Source organism: Protopterus annectens, chromosome 16.part0 (assembly GCF_019279795.1).
Source record: "Protopterus annectens isolate FY-2018-M chromosome 16.part0, PAN1.0, whole genome shotgun sequence".
Classification (NCBI taxonomy): Eukaryota; Metazoa; Chordata; order Ceratodontiformes; family Protopteridae; genus Protopterus; species Protopterus annectens.
Genome location: NC_056750.1, coordinates 759,909,713 through 759,930,157, shown reverse-complemented (window position 1 = coordinate 759,930,157; position 20,445 = coordinate 759,909,713). Strand labels below are relative to the sequence as shown.

At 36.9% G+C, this 20,445-nt stretch overlaps 1 protein-coding gene across 8 annotated transcripts in view; it reads right to left on the bottom strand.

The window, feature by feature from the left end:
• The window catches only part of TNC (tenascin C), a 223,528-nt gene that overhangs the window by 106,276 nt on the left and 96,807 nt on the right, over positions 1-20,445 (bottom strand). For all 8 annotated transcript variants that reach the window (XM_044058609.1, XM_044058610.1, XM_044058611.1 and 5 more), the window contains exons 9-10: positions 16,567-16,656; positions 13,570-13,833 (exon numbers count right to left, since the gene is read on the bottom strand). In XM_044058609.1, the coding sequence (XP_043914544.1) occupies positions 13,570-13,833; positions 16,567-16,656 (354 nt within the window). The remainder of the gene's footprint in view (positions 1-13,569; positions 13,834-16,566; positions 16,657-20,445) is intronic.

Genomic DNA, 20,445 nt, shown 5'->3' with positions numbered 1-20,445 from the left:
GTTGTACAAACGAAAGTGCCACGTTTAGGTTACTACTGACATCAATTTAAATACATATTTTGCTGCCATAGTCACGATTTGTATTTTTTAACAAGTTAAATGCTAATACTGTTAAATTAAGAATGACTTTATTTTCATTTATGAATGTATTTGAAGAACAGGCAGCCCACATGCAAAGTTAATCAGATGTAAATGAGCAAAACAGAATGATAAATAACTAAGCAGATTGAAAGCAGTAAAGCCTGCATTCCAAACTCCGTTCTTTATATGGTATTTGAAGGAAAGCCTTAGTTCAAGATGCAGTTAAGCTTGAAAGTCAATATCTGCAGTGTTCATTATTTTCAAAGTTCAAAACTGCATACTTTCAATCATTCAGAAAAGTTAAAATGCTGTGCATTAGATACAAGATACTAGCTGCAACACTAAAAAATTGGTAGTTAAGGTGATCCTTCTTTTTTCCCTAACTTTTAGACCATCTCTAAACTCTGTATGGAAACAAATCAGAAGATGAACTTCCTGAACTGTGTACAGCTATCCAGGATTATCTTAGGGACTCATAATATCCATCTGAAATCATAAGTTTCTTAGACTAAATAGCAACTGTTTCCCATCTCTGTAAAGTGAAAGTCATTTTTGATCACTGAAAAGCAAACAGTATATTTGTACAGAGACAAATACATAACCTGCAGTTAGTCTCGGGGTTGTAAGGTTTGGCTTTCAAGTTTTTATGATGTGTTAGAATGCTATAGCTTCTGAATTGGCTCTACTATGCTATTAAGCAAATGGAGCTCAGCTTTCGTGATCAGGTTAGTAACTCTAAATAATTTATTTTGCATGCCTAACATCATTCAACTTTTATGAAAAAATGAGATGCTTTCTAGAGCATCGCATCAGCGAGTACTTTCTTCTTGCTGTGACATTTGACAAAGGAAGTTCAGTTACAGTATCTGTCTTATGCAGAATGCAGACAAGTTAACAGAGCACTTTGCTGTATGATATGTATGCATATCTATATCTATATCTATATATATATATATCTATCTACTGGGCATATCCACAGTGACTGCTATAAGGGTAACACTCAGTGTAGGCCGTATCATGTATAGGTTCGTCTGTCATTGCATGTCACATGACAGGTGATTTATGAGCTTGCCTCTGCTATGTGCCACCTCTGAGACTAAATGGTTTCTTCAGACACCTGTGGTTTAAATTTCAAGATTGACATGTTTATAAGAAGGAACAGAGCCTCCAAGAGAATGTTAGCACTTAGGAGAGTTATGAATGAAAAAAATAAATAAATAAAAAAAGCAAGCGCTTTCACTATTGCAACACCTATGGGGATTTTTAAATATTGTTAAATGTCATGCCAGGAAATTAAAACGATATGATATTTACGGCACTTATTCTACTACACTATACTCTTCTTAGTATTCACAAATGCTGCTGCCAGGATTGAAACTCCTATACTCTGCATTTATTGACTCCATTTCCAAAATGGAAAAAAAACTAACTGGTGTGTGTGTGTGTGTGTGTGTGTGTGTGTGTGTGTGTGTGTGTGTGTGTGTGTGTGTGTGAGTATGTGTATATGTATGTTTCTTTGTCACTTTGAGTGCATATGTGCATACCTATATTTGCATTTCATAACATTTGAAAATGTATACACATACACGTGTGCACACACCCACCATTTCAGTGGTGGTTAACTACATTTTGAATGGTCAGAAAGGTTTAAGAACTTGTTACATTAAATGTAAATTGAAGTATTGCAAATCAAACCCCAGAAATACAAAATAGTGAAAAGCATAATGTAGAAGATCCTATATACATAGTTAATTACAGGAAAACTTTTTAGATGCACAAAACCTGCCAGATTGTAAATGAAATATGAAAGGTTTGACTTTTAACTGTAAAACCTCTCCAGTTTCAAAACTTTGAAACAGCCCCACACACTTTGTAGCATTTTCTTGATTTCCACTCTAGTGAATGGAAATAAAGTTTAACTAATTCTGAAATCATTTTGCATACACTGTTTCAGGCATTGCTGTACTAACACGATGCTGTACTAACACGATTACAAATCTTTGTTTCCTGACAGTTATCGCCTCTAATTTTGAGTGCACTATTTCCAAGTGACAGTGAACTCAATTTATTGTATCTCGCTCCAGGTGGTTTTTGGAACATGACAAAATTGGCCATAGTTCCTGCTGTAAATCTAACATAAAAGATTTTCCTAATCACCAGGAGGTACTGCATGGAAACGCGCATTATAATTTCCTTTTACAAAGAATGCAAGCCCCAGCATATACCAGTAACCATAGCTTGCAATGTTCTTAAACCACTCAAAATTAGGCTACTTGATTTGTACAAATGCTAGACAAGATTACATGTTAGACCTACTTTTGGAACTTCACAAAGGGCATTATTGTCACACTGTTTCAGTGCCAATGTCTGATGTAAGTGTTGCATATTCATTTAAAGAAAGCACAAAGTATCTGGGCACTAACTGAAATTTTAAGATGTAGTTTTAATTTTGGTTCAACTTATGCTTTACACTCAGGTTAATGGTTTCAAATAACTTTAATGATTATGACCCTTTATTTCATACTTAAAATTCTAAGAATAACCTTACTGGAAAGACCTTATAAAAAGCCACTTAAGGCTTTTGAGAGGAGTAGTACTATAATTTAACATTTGACAAAAACTCGTTTTACATTTTGAGTCTAATTGCCTAATGACAACATTCATACTTAACACTCTGGAGTAGATGGCCTTGTTTTTCTCTACAGTGACACAAGGCAGATGTATGCACGTTGTAGGCTGTATGAATATTGGACGATTTCTGAATATTATGCAGCGCACGTACTTCAACAGGGCATATAGGTGATAACTGATAACTAAAGAGATTTGAACTCTGTCCCCTTGACAGTCAAAACTCTAGTATTAACCTGCTGTGCTAACTGATAACTGATATGGTGCTTATCTAAGACTCAAATTTCTCTACGCTTGACAAGAAACATGATATAGCTTCAAAAATGGGCATATCACTAGTTTGTCTTCCTCCTGCAAAAAGGTTTTAATACACGTCACTATGCTCAAACACCACACGCATGCACCCCAACACAAACTCATGCACAGAGACACACACATGTTCATGAATACTATCAGATGCAAAGAAATGTTCTAGACAATGTGTCAGGCAGCATTAGTCTGAAAGCAATTTCTGTAATGGAAAAATAAATCAAACTGATGAGTTTTGAATGCCAGCAAAACATTAATGTGGATTAGAGTATATCATTTCATATAAACAAATGGTACAATTGTGTCAGCCAAAAGGAAACCCAGTTATTTCTAAAATGCAGCTCCTTGATTTTACTGATCCCAGCTGCCAGAGACAAATATGGTAAAAATTATATGCCTCATGTCAAGTACAGTGCAACTTTTGTTCGCTGTCATTATCTGAGGTAATCCTATTTAAGCACCAGAATTACTGCTGGATGGATTCACCCAAGGGGTTTGCATACATTTCTTTAAATGCATGTTTCATATAGACATTAATCTTATGTAAATTCATTAACTGCAATATATAACGAGTGCTTTTTACTATTCTGCAGCTTTTTTAGCACTGTATTACAGACTACACACAAACGTTTTACTCACTTCTCAGCAGGTCATCCTTGTTATGTTTACAGATGCTGCAAAGTTACAAGTACAATATACAGTATATTTTTACTCTCTATATTTTCTCAGCAAAAGAATAAAAAAACAAAATCACTTAACCCCAGAATTCTGAAAGTTTTTTTTTCTAGAAGCAAGCATCACGTGGCATTGTATACCAATCAGTATTGTATAAACATGGAAATACTTACACAGGTAAACTGTTAACCAGGTAGCATTCTGTGTGACCACCTTCCCAATGAACACACAACATGTCAGTCTATAATATTTTTGTTCCAGATTCAGGAAAAGTCCAAGATGTTCAAAAGGATGGCTAAATATATAAATGACTCTTATTATGCTTGTGGTGTTCAGGGAATGCCTTCTAAGTACTGCCATCTCATACTGGTTTGATGCAATATCTATACTTAGAATAATACCTGAACAGGTGTGGAGAGGTTTAATGTTTCAGTATGTTGATTCTATTGGAATTGCCTTATTAAACATGTACTAATGGTAAACATAGTTCCTAACTTCATAAAATCATGGAGCTGGCGTAAGGCCATTCTTAGAACGACTTGGGTAATAAATAAGGTGTTAAAAATATGCTCCAGACCATACAGTCTTTTTTTCTACTGCCTAAATCAAAATGTATGACATTGTAGGGATACTGTTTTTGTCACATGTTCAGAGAACATGGATACAATATAGTTCCTTGGAATAGCTACAGTGGAGCTTTTGGTATAGTTCCGGGATTACAGACCTTGCAAAGGATGCTCCCTGAAGTCAGATGTGAGTCATTTAGCCAATAATGTTTTCATTAGGTTTTACTACAGAATGAAACCATTTGAAGAAAAATTCCTAGCTTGCTTTTCTTTGCAAGGCAAAGCAGACTCATACCTTCCTCTGATGGGTTTCTCTCCTTCTGATACTTTTGATTTAATATAACTGAATCTGGGTCTATATCATATAATTGAACACTGAAAACACTGAATACCAGTATCCCAAACTGAAAACTCCGAAGTGAAAGAATAACGATAACCCAAAACTTTGAATATCAGAACTCCGAACAGCAACGGTCGGTCAGCTGCACACCCAAACAACAATGTAACAACACAGAAACACTTCACAGTATTACTAATGTGGGGGGCTTCACCCCTATACCACCCGACGTGGGGGGCTGTGCCCCCACACCCCCCTACTTAAATATACCAACTCCGAGACTGCACCACAGTGGAGACAAACAGAGTACAGAAGGGACCATTCGGAGTTCCAATCTTCACAGTTTTGCATTTTCGAACTTCTTACACTTTGGTGTATTCAGTTCAATATTCTGGTGTTCGAAGTTCTCAGTGTTCGACCTTATGATATAAACCCCTGAATCTGAGGAAAAAGCACCTTAATGAAAGGGGGTATGCAGATCCTTTTGTCAATAAATGCTCTGGTGCCCTGTGAAGTCTTTCTGCATTGTGATCATTCATTAAAGTCAGGTTTTGGTGATGTCATTTCGGTAATGTCATCTTTGATAATATAAGGTTTCCTTCTTTTGAGCTAGACCCATATATATATATATAGGGTCTATATTAGAACACTGAACATTCAAAGTTTTGAGTGTTCTAATATCGACCTGTTTTCAGTGAATGCTGAAAATATCAAAGAAACAGAAAAACAAATGTTTTCCTAGGGAAAGAATTTGGTTGTCCGTTTCTGTTGCTTCAGTATTTTCAGCACTGTGGTGGAAAGTTACGGGTTGGGTTCAGGTAAGTGTGCGATTGTGTGGACGTGAGGGTTAGGGCGATGTAGGTGAGTTAGGGTTAGGGTGCGGGTGAGGTGACTGTGTGATAGTGACAGACCTTAGGGTTAGGATTTGGGTTAAGGTAAGTGGATAGTTAGTGGTGTATGTATAGTTTAGTGTAGGGTTAGGTGTAAGAGTTTAGGTGTATGTGTGTGGATTGCTGTTTGTTTGGTGTGCTTGTGTTGTGTGTATGTGTTTTGGAACAGCAATTTTTTTCCCTAGGAAAAAATTCTCTGTTCTGAATGTTCGATGTTTGCAATTTTCGATTCATAGGGTTCGATATTAGAACACTCAACATTTTGAATGTTCAGTGTTCTAATATAGACACACACACATATATATATATATATATATATTTGTGTGTGTATGTACGTATAGCAATTCCATGTTGCTTATGTTGATAGTGATCACATGTTAGCAACAGACATTATTTGTCAAATGGCTAGAAGTGAAGAATATGCTTCATTGTCTTAACTATTTATTCAGAGAGCTGTGGGTTATGATTTGAATCCAAGGTTAACTGTGAGAGTTATAGTTTGAATCCAAGGTTAACTGAGAATGTCATGGTCTGAGATGGCGAATGATTGATGCTGCTGTTTGTTAGAAACTCAGAAAATAGTCACCTGACACAGAATACATGATGCATTCCAAGGCCTTTGACACGTATGTTTGTTGACTTTGCAAATGGCTAGCTAATCCATCACAGCTTTAACTCTCTGGACTAAGGCCAGAGTGGAAGCATGTCTGCCTTTAGTAAAACAGGTTTCTGAAGGACGGTTTACTCCTCTATGAAACGGAGAGAGACAGAGAGCAGCAGAGTGAGAGGGGACAAAGGGATGTATGGTTATTTAGTTGTCATAGGATCATCTTGGTATTAAATGCAATTAAGACCAAAAGTCTGTTTGCCTTTAGATAGCATATTAGATGGCATTTAAGCTGAGGAACGTTTTAATGAATTCAAAAGTTACTAGTAAGTAGTTATGCAAGGAAAACTACTTGATTGATGACTGTCATAATATATCTGATGGTTTTGTTGCCAGAGAGAACAGACATCATTTACATTTTTTATTTAGTGAAACCTAAATTTCAAACCTGGGCAATGTTTCTCTTGTTTGAGTAATGTTGGACAAACAACAGCAAAGTTCACAGAAGGCATCAGTATTGTATGCATGCATGCATTCCATTTCAGAATCTTAACACCTGGTTGCAATTTTCTGTTGGTCAATTATTAAAAGTAGCAAATTTATGTTTGTCAATAAAAAGAAATGCTAATGCAAAGTATGTTAGATGTAAATAGTAGAAGCACAATCTTCATGTATTACAACAGGCTTTTTGAATATCTGTGTAACAGTCTCTTAGATAGTTTTATTTCTGTTTAACCTGAAGTTCATTTCATTTTCTTTGCATGCCTAACATCTCTTAATGACAGGCAATGAAAACTAGATTCAGATACAAATTTGGGGAGCATGGAATAGCACAATACATTTTATCCCTGATGTTAGCGCACTGGAAGATGATGAAGAGCTCACATTTGTAATGATCATGACCCATGTATGAAGAGCAACCTAGCAATATTATAGCTACATATTTTAAGGGGGATCACAGCATGGTTAGTTAGTCTCACTTCCTCTGACAATGAAATTTTGGGAAACTTTCCAGCCTGTTTATGGTTATTGGTGAGGGCTGTTTATACTAAACCAGGCTGAGAACGAGTTCTGAACAGTGGAGGATGTGAGCATGGAAGCATGGGTAAAAGGGCCACACTAGCACCAATGTCCACTGTGTGAGGGGCTAGTATTAAGTATAGGTATACGGGGAACCATTTAACTTTGATGATTAAGAAGGGGCAGCAGAAGGTGGCAATTGGCAGTAGGGAGAGCAAAAGTAAAATATAAAGAAAGATCTCCAAACTTCATACATTTATTCTCACTATGTATAAAGTGGGTACTGACTCAAATAACTGAATGCGTAGCTAGTAAGGCATTAGGTTCAATTCTTAACTCAAACATCTTTCATGTGGCACATACACCCACAGTTGGCTAAAGGGAATATTTATTTTCTCTAAGAAACAAATCATTGGATATTTCTTAGAATATTTAATACTGCAGTTTGAGGACACTCATGTAATGTGGAGATAAAGCCCCAACATGGAGGCTGCGGAGTGTCTGTCTCACTGCAAAAATATTAAGGTGTAAGTTTACAGCTTTTCTTAAGGAACTCAAGAGTTTAGTCTGTAGATTTTTCAACTGTCCATTGAACCTGGGCTGGTCAAAGTTTGTCTTACATCAAGAATATGACGCCTTTCTTTCAAACATGGCATTAAAATGCATCATATCCTAAAGCCAGTACATAAGATGGAGGATTCTGCACTTGTATTTGCTCTGCACTTACTTCAACAGCCTCAAGTAGTAATCAGTCAGCTGACAAAGAAAATATTTTACATTTCTGCACATTTACTTTGCAAAAACTGAATTGTTGTGATTTTATTTGAAAATGAAGAAAAGACGCATATACACTGACATAAAAATATGCAAGCAATTTATGAAGAAAGGATTGCATTAATGTACTCTTGTCTTTCTAGTCAAGCACAAGGAAAAAAACATAACTACACATAGCACATTATTTAACTCATCTTGAGAAATATATGCATTTCCCAAGAAATGATTCAGCCCAATTAAACGTTAAGCAACGTATCATGGTAACACACACAGTAAAGGCCAGTACAGCGGGCATGTCTTTGTTTATTTCCATTTTATTTTGGGAATAACAGCTTGTTGCAGAGGAATTCTGACATTCTAACCCAGTTCAGGAGTCTAAGGGTGATAGTACTGCAGGAGAGCCATTCCTTAACAGGCAATATAAGCATCAAGAAAACCATTCAACTGGTGCATATGAGGAAATACATGGGGGAGGGGGGGCAGCAAAAAAAAAAAAAAAAAAACAGGCAAAATAGCAGTGGTGACCCTGGAGAGGTCATTCCTGGATTAAATAAAAAGTGCCACATTGTTTAAAAAAAAATGCTTTTGAAAAGGTATAACCCAGGAAGGAAGACCAGGAAATACATTTTAGAAAATACACCATGCTTATATGAAATATATATATATATATATATATATATATATATATATATATATATATATACATCTGAAATAAAGTAGATCCTTATAATGAATTTTTGGTGCAGTTAGTAAGGACAGGAAAATACACAGACTCCCTTACATGTGAGCAATAAAACTGGCTGAGGGGAAAAGTGTATTCATCTCATGCTAACACAAAAGATCCATTTATTGAAAGGAGCTCATGTAGGGTTGAAGTATCTTCTTCCAGCAAGATCATTGTTTTTACAAGTAATACTAGTATTAGAGGAAAAAAGGATCCTGCAAGCCGAAGCGGGTTCTCTTCCCTTAAATAATAATAAAAAAAAAAAAAAAAAAAAAAAAAACGGGAATGAGTCCCATTTTGACTAATTTTATTTTCTGGATCAGGCCTCTCATAGATTCTTTAAGCAAACTAACTTGGAACTATGTATTGGCTTCAAGGATGGCTAGAGCATGGTGATGATGGACTGTGCGGGTGGGGGGGGTGTAATAAAAAAACAAGGTGATGTAAATGATGTGCAGAGGAAATAGTGCGTTTCTGCAGAAAAATTGTAACAGAAGGATGCATTACATTTCCAAACAATATGTAAAGTGGTTATATGAAAGATCCCAGGAAGCTGGTGCCACATATATTGGAAGCATTTGTAAAAGAACTGATCTGTTCTCAGAAACCCGATCTGTAAAATACCTTTTGACTGAATAAAGCGTGTCAGTATTCACTTCCCATCTGTTTTCCTGAGTTTCTAGTAAATGAATGTTTAACATGATGGAAAACAAATTGTTCAACATCTCTTAACCCCACCCTTGAAGTGGTGGGGGGGTCTCTTAACCCCACTCTTGAAGTGGTGGGGGGTAGGGGCAGACTCTAGGGCTTTTGCGTTCTCATTCTTCTTTACTTTATGCAAACTCTATGATCAAACATCATAGAGAAGCCACACAATTTGAGTCACTACTGTTACGCAGAGAGAAATAGCACCAAACAGCAATGTTCTATGTCAAACAGTGGCTGAGTTTAGCATCTGTCACTTTAAATTGCTGAACTGAAACCTTATCCAGTAAACACTCACACAACAACAGGATGATTTCAGAACTCACAGGGTTAGAATCGGTGGCTGCGGCTTCAGAAAAATCATGGAGCTACGCTTTGCCTGTTCATCCTCCTCTGTTAACTATGCTACAAACTCTGGGGTTGATATGGATCTTGGGGATATGTTATATTACCAGAGTAATTAAATGTTCAGATAGCCAAATTACTTTTGAGTCTTTGTAATTTGTGAAATTAGTTCGTAACTGTATTTCTAGTCAGCTGCATCATTAATTATTAGAGACTATCGCTTCACATGGAAGAACCGTGATATAAATGTTTTGGGGAGAATCCTTAGCAGCTTGTGTCCAGATATATTTGTCATTTACAATATCATTCAATATAAACTGTCCTTATGTGGCCATAAAATTCAGTTTGGAATCATGTATTTTCGCAAAGACTGTAAAATCGCCATGCTGCTTACACTTGTGCAATAGCAATAGCATAGTTCTTGCAACAGAACTTTAATCGATAACTATCATTAATTGCCACTGATAATGGCATGCATTTAACAGATGAAATATTTGCTCACAACTTTGTGAGTTGTAATTTTTTTAGATCTCGATTTCGAATTGGTCTTTTACAAGACTTTTATTTATTTTTTTTTGGGGGGGGGGGGGTGAGAAACCTGTATGTCTTAAGCAAAGCACATTTTTTTTTTTTTTTTTTTTTTGCCTGCTGTCACAGAATAGTTCCAAATGTGTATCTGAAATCTACATTTGAGTAACAAACATGTATTTGAGATGCATGCCTATCAACTTCAGCCACATTCTGTAAAATTCATGGGAATTAGTTCTTCATAAATACTGAATACACCCACTCGCCCTTAATTATTTTCATGTATTATGGTCCTCCTTGTTAAATAGGTTAACTAACTTGGATAAGGTCTGTTTTCAATGGGAGACTATGAGCATTGTCTGGTTAAGTGACTTTTTTAGAGATACTAGCAGATAAAAAGGAATCAAATCCAGTACGACAAAAAGAAGCTTGTTAGAAAATTATAGCTTTAATCTTCTGTGCTAAATTGCCATTATGTTATGAGCACCCCAATAAAATCTTGCTGGAAAGATGCCTTTACAGAGTAGCCACAAGACAGTTATTTTAAAGAATTTGCACAATACCTGTAGTAAACTTCAGGAAAGAGAGGCTTTTTGAGAAGTACATTAAAAGCCCAGTCTAGTGCCACTCCTTGTTGTCAAAAGGAAGGGACTGCCATTACTAGGGCCTGGGTACCCCAAGTTTTTATAGTGCTTCAGGTGTCTGTGGCATGGTAGCAGAAAGATGGGATTGATTATCCTGTGGGGGCACATACTTGGGTGCTCCTTATATTAGATCTACAAAGGAGGCTGGGAAGATGTAAGGAAAGAGCATTATGCTAAGTGGGGTCATGTGGGGACATTGGCCGTATCACTACAGAGTAGGGATGACACATTGCACTCCCCAGCACATCTGCCCATTGGGCACTTACAAATGTGCAATAAAAGGCATGGAGAAGCTCCAGCTTAAGTTAAAATATCCCCCAGCAGCAGCAGAGGTACAGGCCTCAGCCACGGTTCAATGTCAGTCCAGGGAGATGAGGACACAACAGCTGATGTGATGGCCAGCTGTGGGCCAGGAAGTAAATTGTAAAAAAAAAAAAAAAAAAAAGGTAAGGGACTGCACTTAAATTGGACAGGTACACACACATCTGGCAGTTCTCAAACCATCGCATAGACAACAGTTTATAAGCATTCCATGGTATTACTTATTCAAGTTATTTCACCAAGTAACTGAGAAGCAGACAGTGACCATTTGGGAAGAAGTTGCATTTCATTTGATTAGTATACATAAAGCCTGAAAATGTTATGATATATTTTGTAATTATGGGGACCCTGAGCTATTACATTCAATGTGTGATATTCTGTCCTAAAATCTAATAAACCACTCAGTATGCAAATAAGAAATAACTTCTGCAGAATATTCCTGATTCATTCCTTACTGCTTTTAAACAAAATTGATAAGGTAAGTACATTGAATATAATCAACCATCCATCCATCTATTTAACAAACTGCTTGTCCAGGTATAGGTCTCTATAACAGAAAAATAAGGTAAGCAGTCTAGATTTTCATAGACTGAATAACAATGTTTTACTCATCTAGAAGGGACTTTGTTTTCCTTGTAAAGTGAGATTTATCATCCCTCCAGCATGACTAGGTCTGTCCCAGTTGGTATGTACCTGGAACACCTGCCATAGCAGGCATCTGTGGCACCCTTATTAGATGCCCAGAACACCAGTAATGGACGCCTCTTAAGATGAAGATGTGATTATATCTGCTGAACTCCTCACTTTATCAAGTAGAGGGAGTACATGAACCTCATCTCTACTGCTTTTATCCATGGTCTTATTCTTTTGATAATTACACAAAGATCAGGCCCACAGGTGAGGATGGGGATGTAGACCGACCAGTTAATTGTGAGCTTTGCCCTGTGACTCAGCTCTCCCTTCACCACCTTTGTTCTGTGCAATGCCTGCAGGACTGCTAGTGTTCTATCTTTTGTCTTGACCTTGTCCATCATGAAGAAGGACCCGAGATAGTTAAGCTCCTCCATTTTAGGTAGCTTTTGAAAATCATAGAGAAAAAATATCAAAATACAGCTAAAGTTATGACACTGTAGAAACATGATACCTAAAACATGGTTGCTGTTTGTACACATGATGAGCAAAGACCCTTTTTTTAATAATTCTTTTTACTGAACATTAAATAACAAGAAATGTATATTTTGCCAAGTAAGTCATAACACTACCACTTCATAAGACATAGTCATACAGCAATGCATGCATACATACATTTGCATTCACACGTGCACACACACGTACACAAAACACAAACATACATACACACACACACCACACACACAAGTGTGCTCATTGAAAATCATGCATTATCTTGGGCATACATGTTTACTCACTCTCATGCACAGATCTTTTCATCATACATTAATTTCATATCCAGTGTTGAATGTTCCAATTTCAACGTTTTCACTATAATTTTTTATATTGTTTACCGATCATTTTTAACCAGAACTGCAGTTGCTCAACTCTGCTGCATGCTGATATTTAGCATTAACAAATGTTTTCCCTTTTTTCTACACAGACAGCAGTTCATCACTGCAATTTTACATAGCTGTTATATTGTAGGAGGGAAAAAAAAGAATTCTGCGGGACTGAAATATTAGTGTCTGGTTTAGAAAAAATGAGATGAAAACAAAATCAGACCTTCCAGGTGGAGTCGCATTCCATTTTTATTTCATCAGCTCCTTGTATTGTTAAACAAATACTGTTCTACGGTATTGTCATGTTCATGAAAAAAATATATAAAAATGTGCATCATGTCTTCCATGCAAATGAGCAAAACATTTACTGCTCACAAATGGAGTGCTCTAAAGACCAACTTGCAAAATAGATAAATGTGAATAACATTTACAACTTTGGAATGAGTTAATGATAAGTTGGAAAGAGAAAGATCTGAAATGCTGACACTAAACTGATTGTGAGACTTTTTTTCTCCAACTAAGCAGGAAATTAACACCTCTTTTTTGTGACAAATACCACATGTTCACGTCAAGTACCCTTATGATATCATGCGAGTGTTTACTAGAATGAACCTTCCTGTAAAAAAAAATTGTATTAATTTTCAACAAGTTAATGTTAAGCCAGAAGGACTTTTTACTCCCCATTTTTCAATCTCATTTTGTGCTGTGAAATAATAAAATAAATTGTCAAGTTTTTAATTCAAAATAGACATACGTAGTTAGGGAAAAGTAATGGAATGGAAATTTAAATCAGAAAGCATGTCCAAAAACCTAAAAAAAGAGATGATTTGAAGTTATTTGTTATAGCTTTCTTAGGAACAAAAGGATAACCTAAAATGATAATATAACAGAATATGTCACATACCAGTAGAAGCAGTGATGGTAGCGGGCTTACTCTTCTGTCGACCCCTTTCTGCGATTAAGTTGATGGTATACTCAATTCCAGCATCCAGTCCACTTAAGACATAGGTTTCAGCATCAGCTGGGACTTCAACTTCAGCCTTCTTGCCAGCAGCAGTGACATAGATAAGATGATACAAATCGATCTTGGCCACAGGTTTCTTCCATTTCAAAGCCAGGGAGGAGTCCTTTGCTTCTGTGACCTTCAAATCTTTAGGACTGTCAATATCTAAATTAGGAGGAGATATTAATATTATAAAAGATATGTTTCAGGTGCATATGCATGTATGTATGTATGTGTGTGTGTGTGTGTGTATGCGTGCCTATGTGCATCTTGGGGCTAGGTTGCTCTTGTGCCTGTTATTTACTTGGACAGGGTGGTAGGGCACCCCTTTAAACTCTTGCCCAAACTGCTCAGCTTGGTGATTTCTATTCATTCAAATTGTACTTTAATGTGATCCATCATCATGCATTTTGTGCGTTGCAATGAACTGCATTCAGTCCGAGAACTTGCCTTAACTCATCGAGGAGAGGTAAACTTCAGCAATGCATGACTAGGTGCCCAATCTTCAGTTACAGAGCTCTCCATTCTAACTGCATAGCAAAACTTTGGAATACTCTCCCTTAAATATAAAAACTACCACAAACACAACAAAGTTCAAAGAAATTCTTAAGACACACACGAAAAACCTAGATATGCTCTTGCTCTAACCTACCCTAACCAAATTAGCCATTAACCTAGCAAGTCCCATGATCCGGTACAAATTTCTTCAAAACATCTAAAACAGCAGCACTGCTATCATCACTAGGTTGCACGATAATCCTAATATAAACTGCTCTCCTTGCTACAACAAAATGCTGTTATTGTTTTCTGTTTCGCACTCACTGGAAACCTATAATCACTGCAAAATGTTGTACTGAAATGTTATATTCACATATTTTGTCATACCTTACATTGCGATATGTTGCATAAGTTCTCTGTATCTAAAGAAAGTATTTGTGCTACTGTACAATAAAAGTTGTTCTATCACTGTAAATTTCAATCTAATTTATATGGGGCCTTTCGCCCTGGGCCTCCACCAAAAAAGGACACTTTGTCCAGTCAGACTTTCCCAGTTAACAAATGTAAAATAAATAAATAAAAATCAACAGATGAAATTAAAATATTTTAGGCTATCTTCTTTCATTCAGTTAGATTATCAGCACTCACAATTGCTGCCCAACATCGCAGTTTCTGATCATGGTGGCAACAACTGTAAGCTGGTGAATTTTATACATTTGCATCCTTAGCCTTGTTTTTATGAATAATACAGTGAGCTCTTTCTTCCAGCTACGCAGTGTGTTTACATGAAAATGCCTTTCAAAGGATTATTACACTCCCCTTATATTTATTCTGTTTATTCTCTAGAGCATTTCATTCTCAGCTGCTTACTGAGTTATGACTATATAATCAGTTTGTTACTTCAAGGAAAGCCATCATCTTCAGTGGCTCCACAGGCGTGTGGTGTCAGAAGGAAAGAAAGCTGAATAGGCTACAAACATTTTGCTATGCAGGCTCTTGCTAGTTCAAAAATGAAATGTAGTAGCAATGTGATAGGTGAGCCAAGGAGAAGAAATCCTAAAGAACTTACTGAATGTTTTCAAGAAAACCCAACATGATGTACACAGGAAACTGAAAAGCAATGAAATGTCTAACAGGGTGAAAAAACAGCTGTCATACTTATATGTTGCAGTAGACAGTTAGTAGGGAGAAAAATATACTTTAGGATGAGAGAAAATTGTATTTATGTTGCAAATGTTCTTTAAACTTTATGATCAGTTATCATTCTTTGTAATATCAAAGTATGGAATTAAAACATAAAACATTTAACAGTGATAAACCTTTTCAGAACAACATTTACTGTTCACTTCCACTTTGCAGAGGTGTTTACACTGCCTGCAATTGATACATTTAGGCATTTCCAGAAATCCATCTTCATTTCTGAACACTTTCCATCTGTTCTTCCTTTAGTGAGTAAAACAGTAAACAGAAATACTCTTGTAGAAATATACCCAGAATTTCATGTCTTCTATAATTAAACCTACAAAAATCTTTACTCCAGTCTCACTGTCCTAGACTCTGTGAGGCATGTGACTTTTAAATTAAGTTGAAGTACAATGCACTTTATCTACTGAGATCCCATCAAATGATAGACTAAATAATATAGATAGACAGACAGATATATAGATAGACAAAATTCAATAGACAGCAAGAATTCCATTTGTTGTACAAGCATGTCAGTGGGCAACATGTGCCTTTATCTCTATCTATATACACATATGGGTGTACACACACACACACACACACACACACACATATATATATATATATATATATATATATATATATATGTGTGTGTGTGTGTGTGTGTGTGTGTATGGGTATAAACCCCCAAATATTGATGTTCACAATTTCGACCAGAAAACTTTGACATTACAAGCATTAAAATCCTATTATATGTACACTGAACAACAGCTTTGATGCATGCAAAAATAAAAGTAAAAAAAAAAATAGTTAAAACATTGTTTTTTACAGAGGGCACCTCCCACACCCCCAACTATTTATATATACTAACGCTAAGATCATAGAATTTGAGGAAGGAGGTCATTTACCAGCCCTGAACATTGTGGGATCTTGTACATCTGTCAACAAAAGTTTGTCTTTCTTCAACTAAAAAGATGTCAACCAACAATAGGGTTAATGAAATTAAGTCTTATCATATGCATGCATATATATAATATATACATATATATATATATATATATATACATATATATATATATATATGTATATGTGTCTATACATACACAAAGTAAGCATAGCTCAGTGCTTTTCATGATTAATTTTTCTGAAGCTTGAGTTTTTATAGCTTATGTTTCAGAGTGACTGCCATATTGACATTTTTTTTCAGTAAAAACATACCTGTAGCAGCATTAATAGTAGCTGGAACACTCTCACGTTCACCTTTTATTGCAGTGACACCAATTCCATATTCTGTGCCAGGCCTTAGACCTACAAATATAAAAGCAGTTTGTCATAATCAAAGAAGCCATCTTGAAATATTCATAAATGTGCTCTGTATAAATTGTGTCCTATGTGCAAAGGTGTTATATATTCATTCCACACTAACTTATTCAGTGCAGATCCAGATGGATGCCCTGACTCCTTTCAAAATACGATGTTAATAATAAATATATTTATGCACTTGTTTTTGTTTGTTTCTAAATGTTTATAAACTATAATAGTTGGACAAGAGAGTTTTCATTTTAGACATCGTCAAGATGAAAGATTAAACTAGAGATAAAATAAGGCAGACAATAGAAAGAATTCAGTATGTGAATGAGTGCAGGACTAAGGCAGATCAGGACAAAATACTGCTTAAAATGAAGACTGTAATCAAAGTACACACGATAAGGAGTGTCTAAATCAAGATAACAATCATAACCAAGACCTGTTTATGAATTCTAACAAGAACATAGCAAAGCAGAATTACTAATCAAAATACAAACAAAGATTAAGAATGGCAACTCAAAATAACAATGAACAAGCACAAATAATTTCTTCTTTTTGAATAGCTGTTGCAATATAATGCTTAATACAAGTGATGCTTCTAAACATAAGAAAATGATAGTAAGTACTATATAGTAATATACAGTCCTTATATTGATTGGTAAAACTACTGGCTAGTGTTCCTACATAAGAAATTTTTGTTTGCTAAAATACTGAAGATGAGAAGGTTAAGATGACAGGAAGCGTGAGCACTTTGACATGTTTATGTATATTAATGAATTTTTCTTTTTGCCTTGGGGGGGGGGGGTTTAGATCGTTAATTAGGCCTCAGAATATCTTGAGGGAAAAATTGACATGACAAGGACACTTTGATCTGAGATGGAAAAAGGTTGTTGGTGTCTGTTCAAAAGAACCACATGCCACACAGTTCCTAATATCCTCTGACAAAGGATTCCATACTAATGATACCCAGAAGCTACTAAACAGAGAATATAATTGGTGCATTTTTTTCAGAAAACTGAACTAGAACTTCCATTGCTACAGATCTGTTGTCTGTTATGTATGCAATGATACATGACCAGGAACAGCAGAACTGGCTTTTCCCTCTATATGACCAGAATTAATAAAGTTATACTAGACTTGTATTTACATGGCACTATTTATCTCTGTAATGGCCTTGCAATGTTCTATGTCATAGTCTGAGTCTCCTACAGACCATTAAGGACTAAATGAATGGAATCCTTTTGGTTGGGAATGATAAACTAAAGATGCAAATTATTTCAGTGCTTACTAATTATCATGACATTTGTTAATCTCAGAGTTTTGTTATATGACTTGGCATGATATAGAGGCAACATACTGTACCTTCCATGAAGATGTATGAAGTCTGTGTCGTCTTATAAAAAATAAATAAATAAATTCTGAGAGCTGCCTATTTGGTCTAACACAACTGAGTTATCTTTTTAATTCCTAAACATTTATTCACTGAAGCAAATTACACACCCATGTTATTCTCTCACAGTAAAGCAAACCGTTTAAACAGAGAAGTATAGCAATTGTTTTAAGATATAGGCCCATTTGATTGTCCTGTTTGCCTGTTTTCCTCCATAATTAGTTAACTGATTACACTTAATCAAGTTTTTTTTATCCAGTCACCAGTTGCCCTATACTTCATGCATGCATTCTTAATTTGTTTTAATGTGTTGACAGTGCTGTTTATTCACGTGGTCTGTTCCTATAATTCACTACCCTTTCATTAATATTTGTGTCTCCCCTGGAATTGGTCTATGTTCATAGGTTCATAGGTTCATACTAGGCTATCTGCCCTAGGGCATTTATAAGCCTAGCCAGAGTATGTTTGGCTTTTGCCACCCATTTTAAATTAATTTTGCTATGCCCTTTTTCGAGGTTAGTATACTGTGCCTCTATCTAACAGTGACACAGAAGTGATACCCGGGGTAAACCTACGATCTCCCATCCACTCATCAAGATTCCTCTTGAAGAGAGTCAGTGAGGGACTCTGCCTAACCTGGACTGGGATTTTATTCCAGAGTGAAGGGAGCCTCTGGGTTATTAATCTGTCCCTCCAGCATGTCCTATTTATTTCAGTGCTGAGGTTCAAGTCTCTCGAGCGTGTAGCTCGATGGGATTTGGATTTTTTGAGGTGCAGCATGTCCCTTAATTCCGGGTTGGACATGGCTTTATATGTCAGGCACAGGTCACCTCTGAGCAGGTGGTATGCCACTGAGTAGAGCTGGAGTTTCTTTAACTGGGCAGCATATGGCATCTGTTTGAGCCCTTTGATCCTCTTGATGAGGTACTTTTGGGGTCTTTCCAGTTGCTGCAGGTGTTTGGTGAGGTACATCCCAAAAGGGGCATTGTACTCGATTATGGGCCTGATGAGGGATGAGTAAAGAGGCACGATGACCTCCCCTAATCTAGATGTGAATCCCTTCATGATTAGGTGGGCTATATAAAATGTTTTTCTAACCACTTTGGCCACGTGGTTGTCAAATGAAAGATTGTTATCAACTTGGGCCCTCTGGTCCCTAATTACTTCTTCTGTACTTAATGGATTACCACCTATGTGGTAATTTGTGGCCACTTTGTTGTTGCCAAAGGGGATGACTATACACTTTTTGGCGTTTAGCTTGAGGCCATGGCTCTGGCACCAGTTGTCTGTTTCTATGAGGCCCTTTTGGAGGATGCTTGTGTCGGCTGGAGAGTCGATTATGGTGCCCAGTTTGCAGTCATCTGCGAACTTGGTCAGTCACAGTCCTTCTGTGTTGGCCTGTACCTCCGAGAAATATATACCGAACAAGAGAGGTCCCAGGATTGAGCCTTGTGGGATGCCACTTGTAACTGGTTTGGAGTCTGACATGGCTCCAGCAATTCTAACCATGTGGGTTCTGTCCTTGAGCCAGTTTGCCACCCATCTAGTGACATAGGGGTTTATATTTAAGCTGGTGAGCTTATCTATAATGCCCAAGTAAGGCTTTGAGGTCCAGGTAGACTGTGTGGACCACCTTCGTCAATGGCCTTGGTGACTGTTTCAAAGAAGTTGACCAGGTTTAAGAGGCAGGATCTGCCCTTAACAAAGTCGAACTGGGTAGGATCCAGTGTCTGTAGGTCCCCAATATCTTTATATATGAGGTCCATGATGATCCTTTCCATAGCTTTGCAGACTAAGCTAGTCAGGCTTATGGGGCGATAGTTTCCAGGGTCCGTTGAGGCACCACCTTTGTGGAGAGGGACCACTGCTGCTGTACGCCACTCTTTGGGTACATATCCTGTAGTAAGGCTGAGACTGAACACTAGTTTTATGTTTGGGTTTAGCTCTTCTTGGAGTTCATGTGGGTGGTCCCATTGATGCTGTGTTTTGCTTTGGAGTTGCCTGAGCATCTGAGATGTCAGGGGCAGCACTCTGCTGGGATAGATATTTGCCCTTTTGGTGGGGAGGGGGGGGGTTTGCGCTGAACCTGTCAGCTAGGATGTTGGCAATGTCTGTGGGTTTGGTGTATTTTTTGTCATTTTGGACTAATTCTGTGCATATCTGGGAATTCCCACCCAGGTTCCTAACATAACTAAAGAAAGCCTTGTGATTATCCTTAGTGTCCTATGCAATTTTTCTCTCGAAGCTGGCCTTAGACGATTTTATGAGTGCCCTTAGTTTTTTGCTAATACTGATCAGAGATGCCTTCCCTTTTTGGGATTTTGCTCTATCATGTAGTAGCTTCCTCCTTCTATTGTATAGTTTGTTTATGGTTGGGGTCCACCAGACAGGACGTCTGA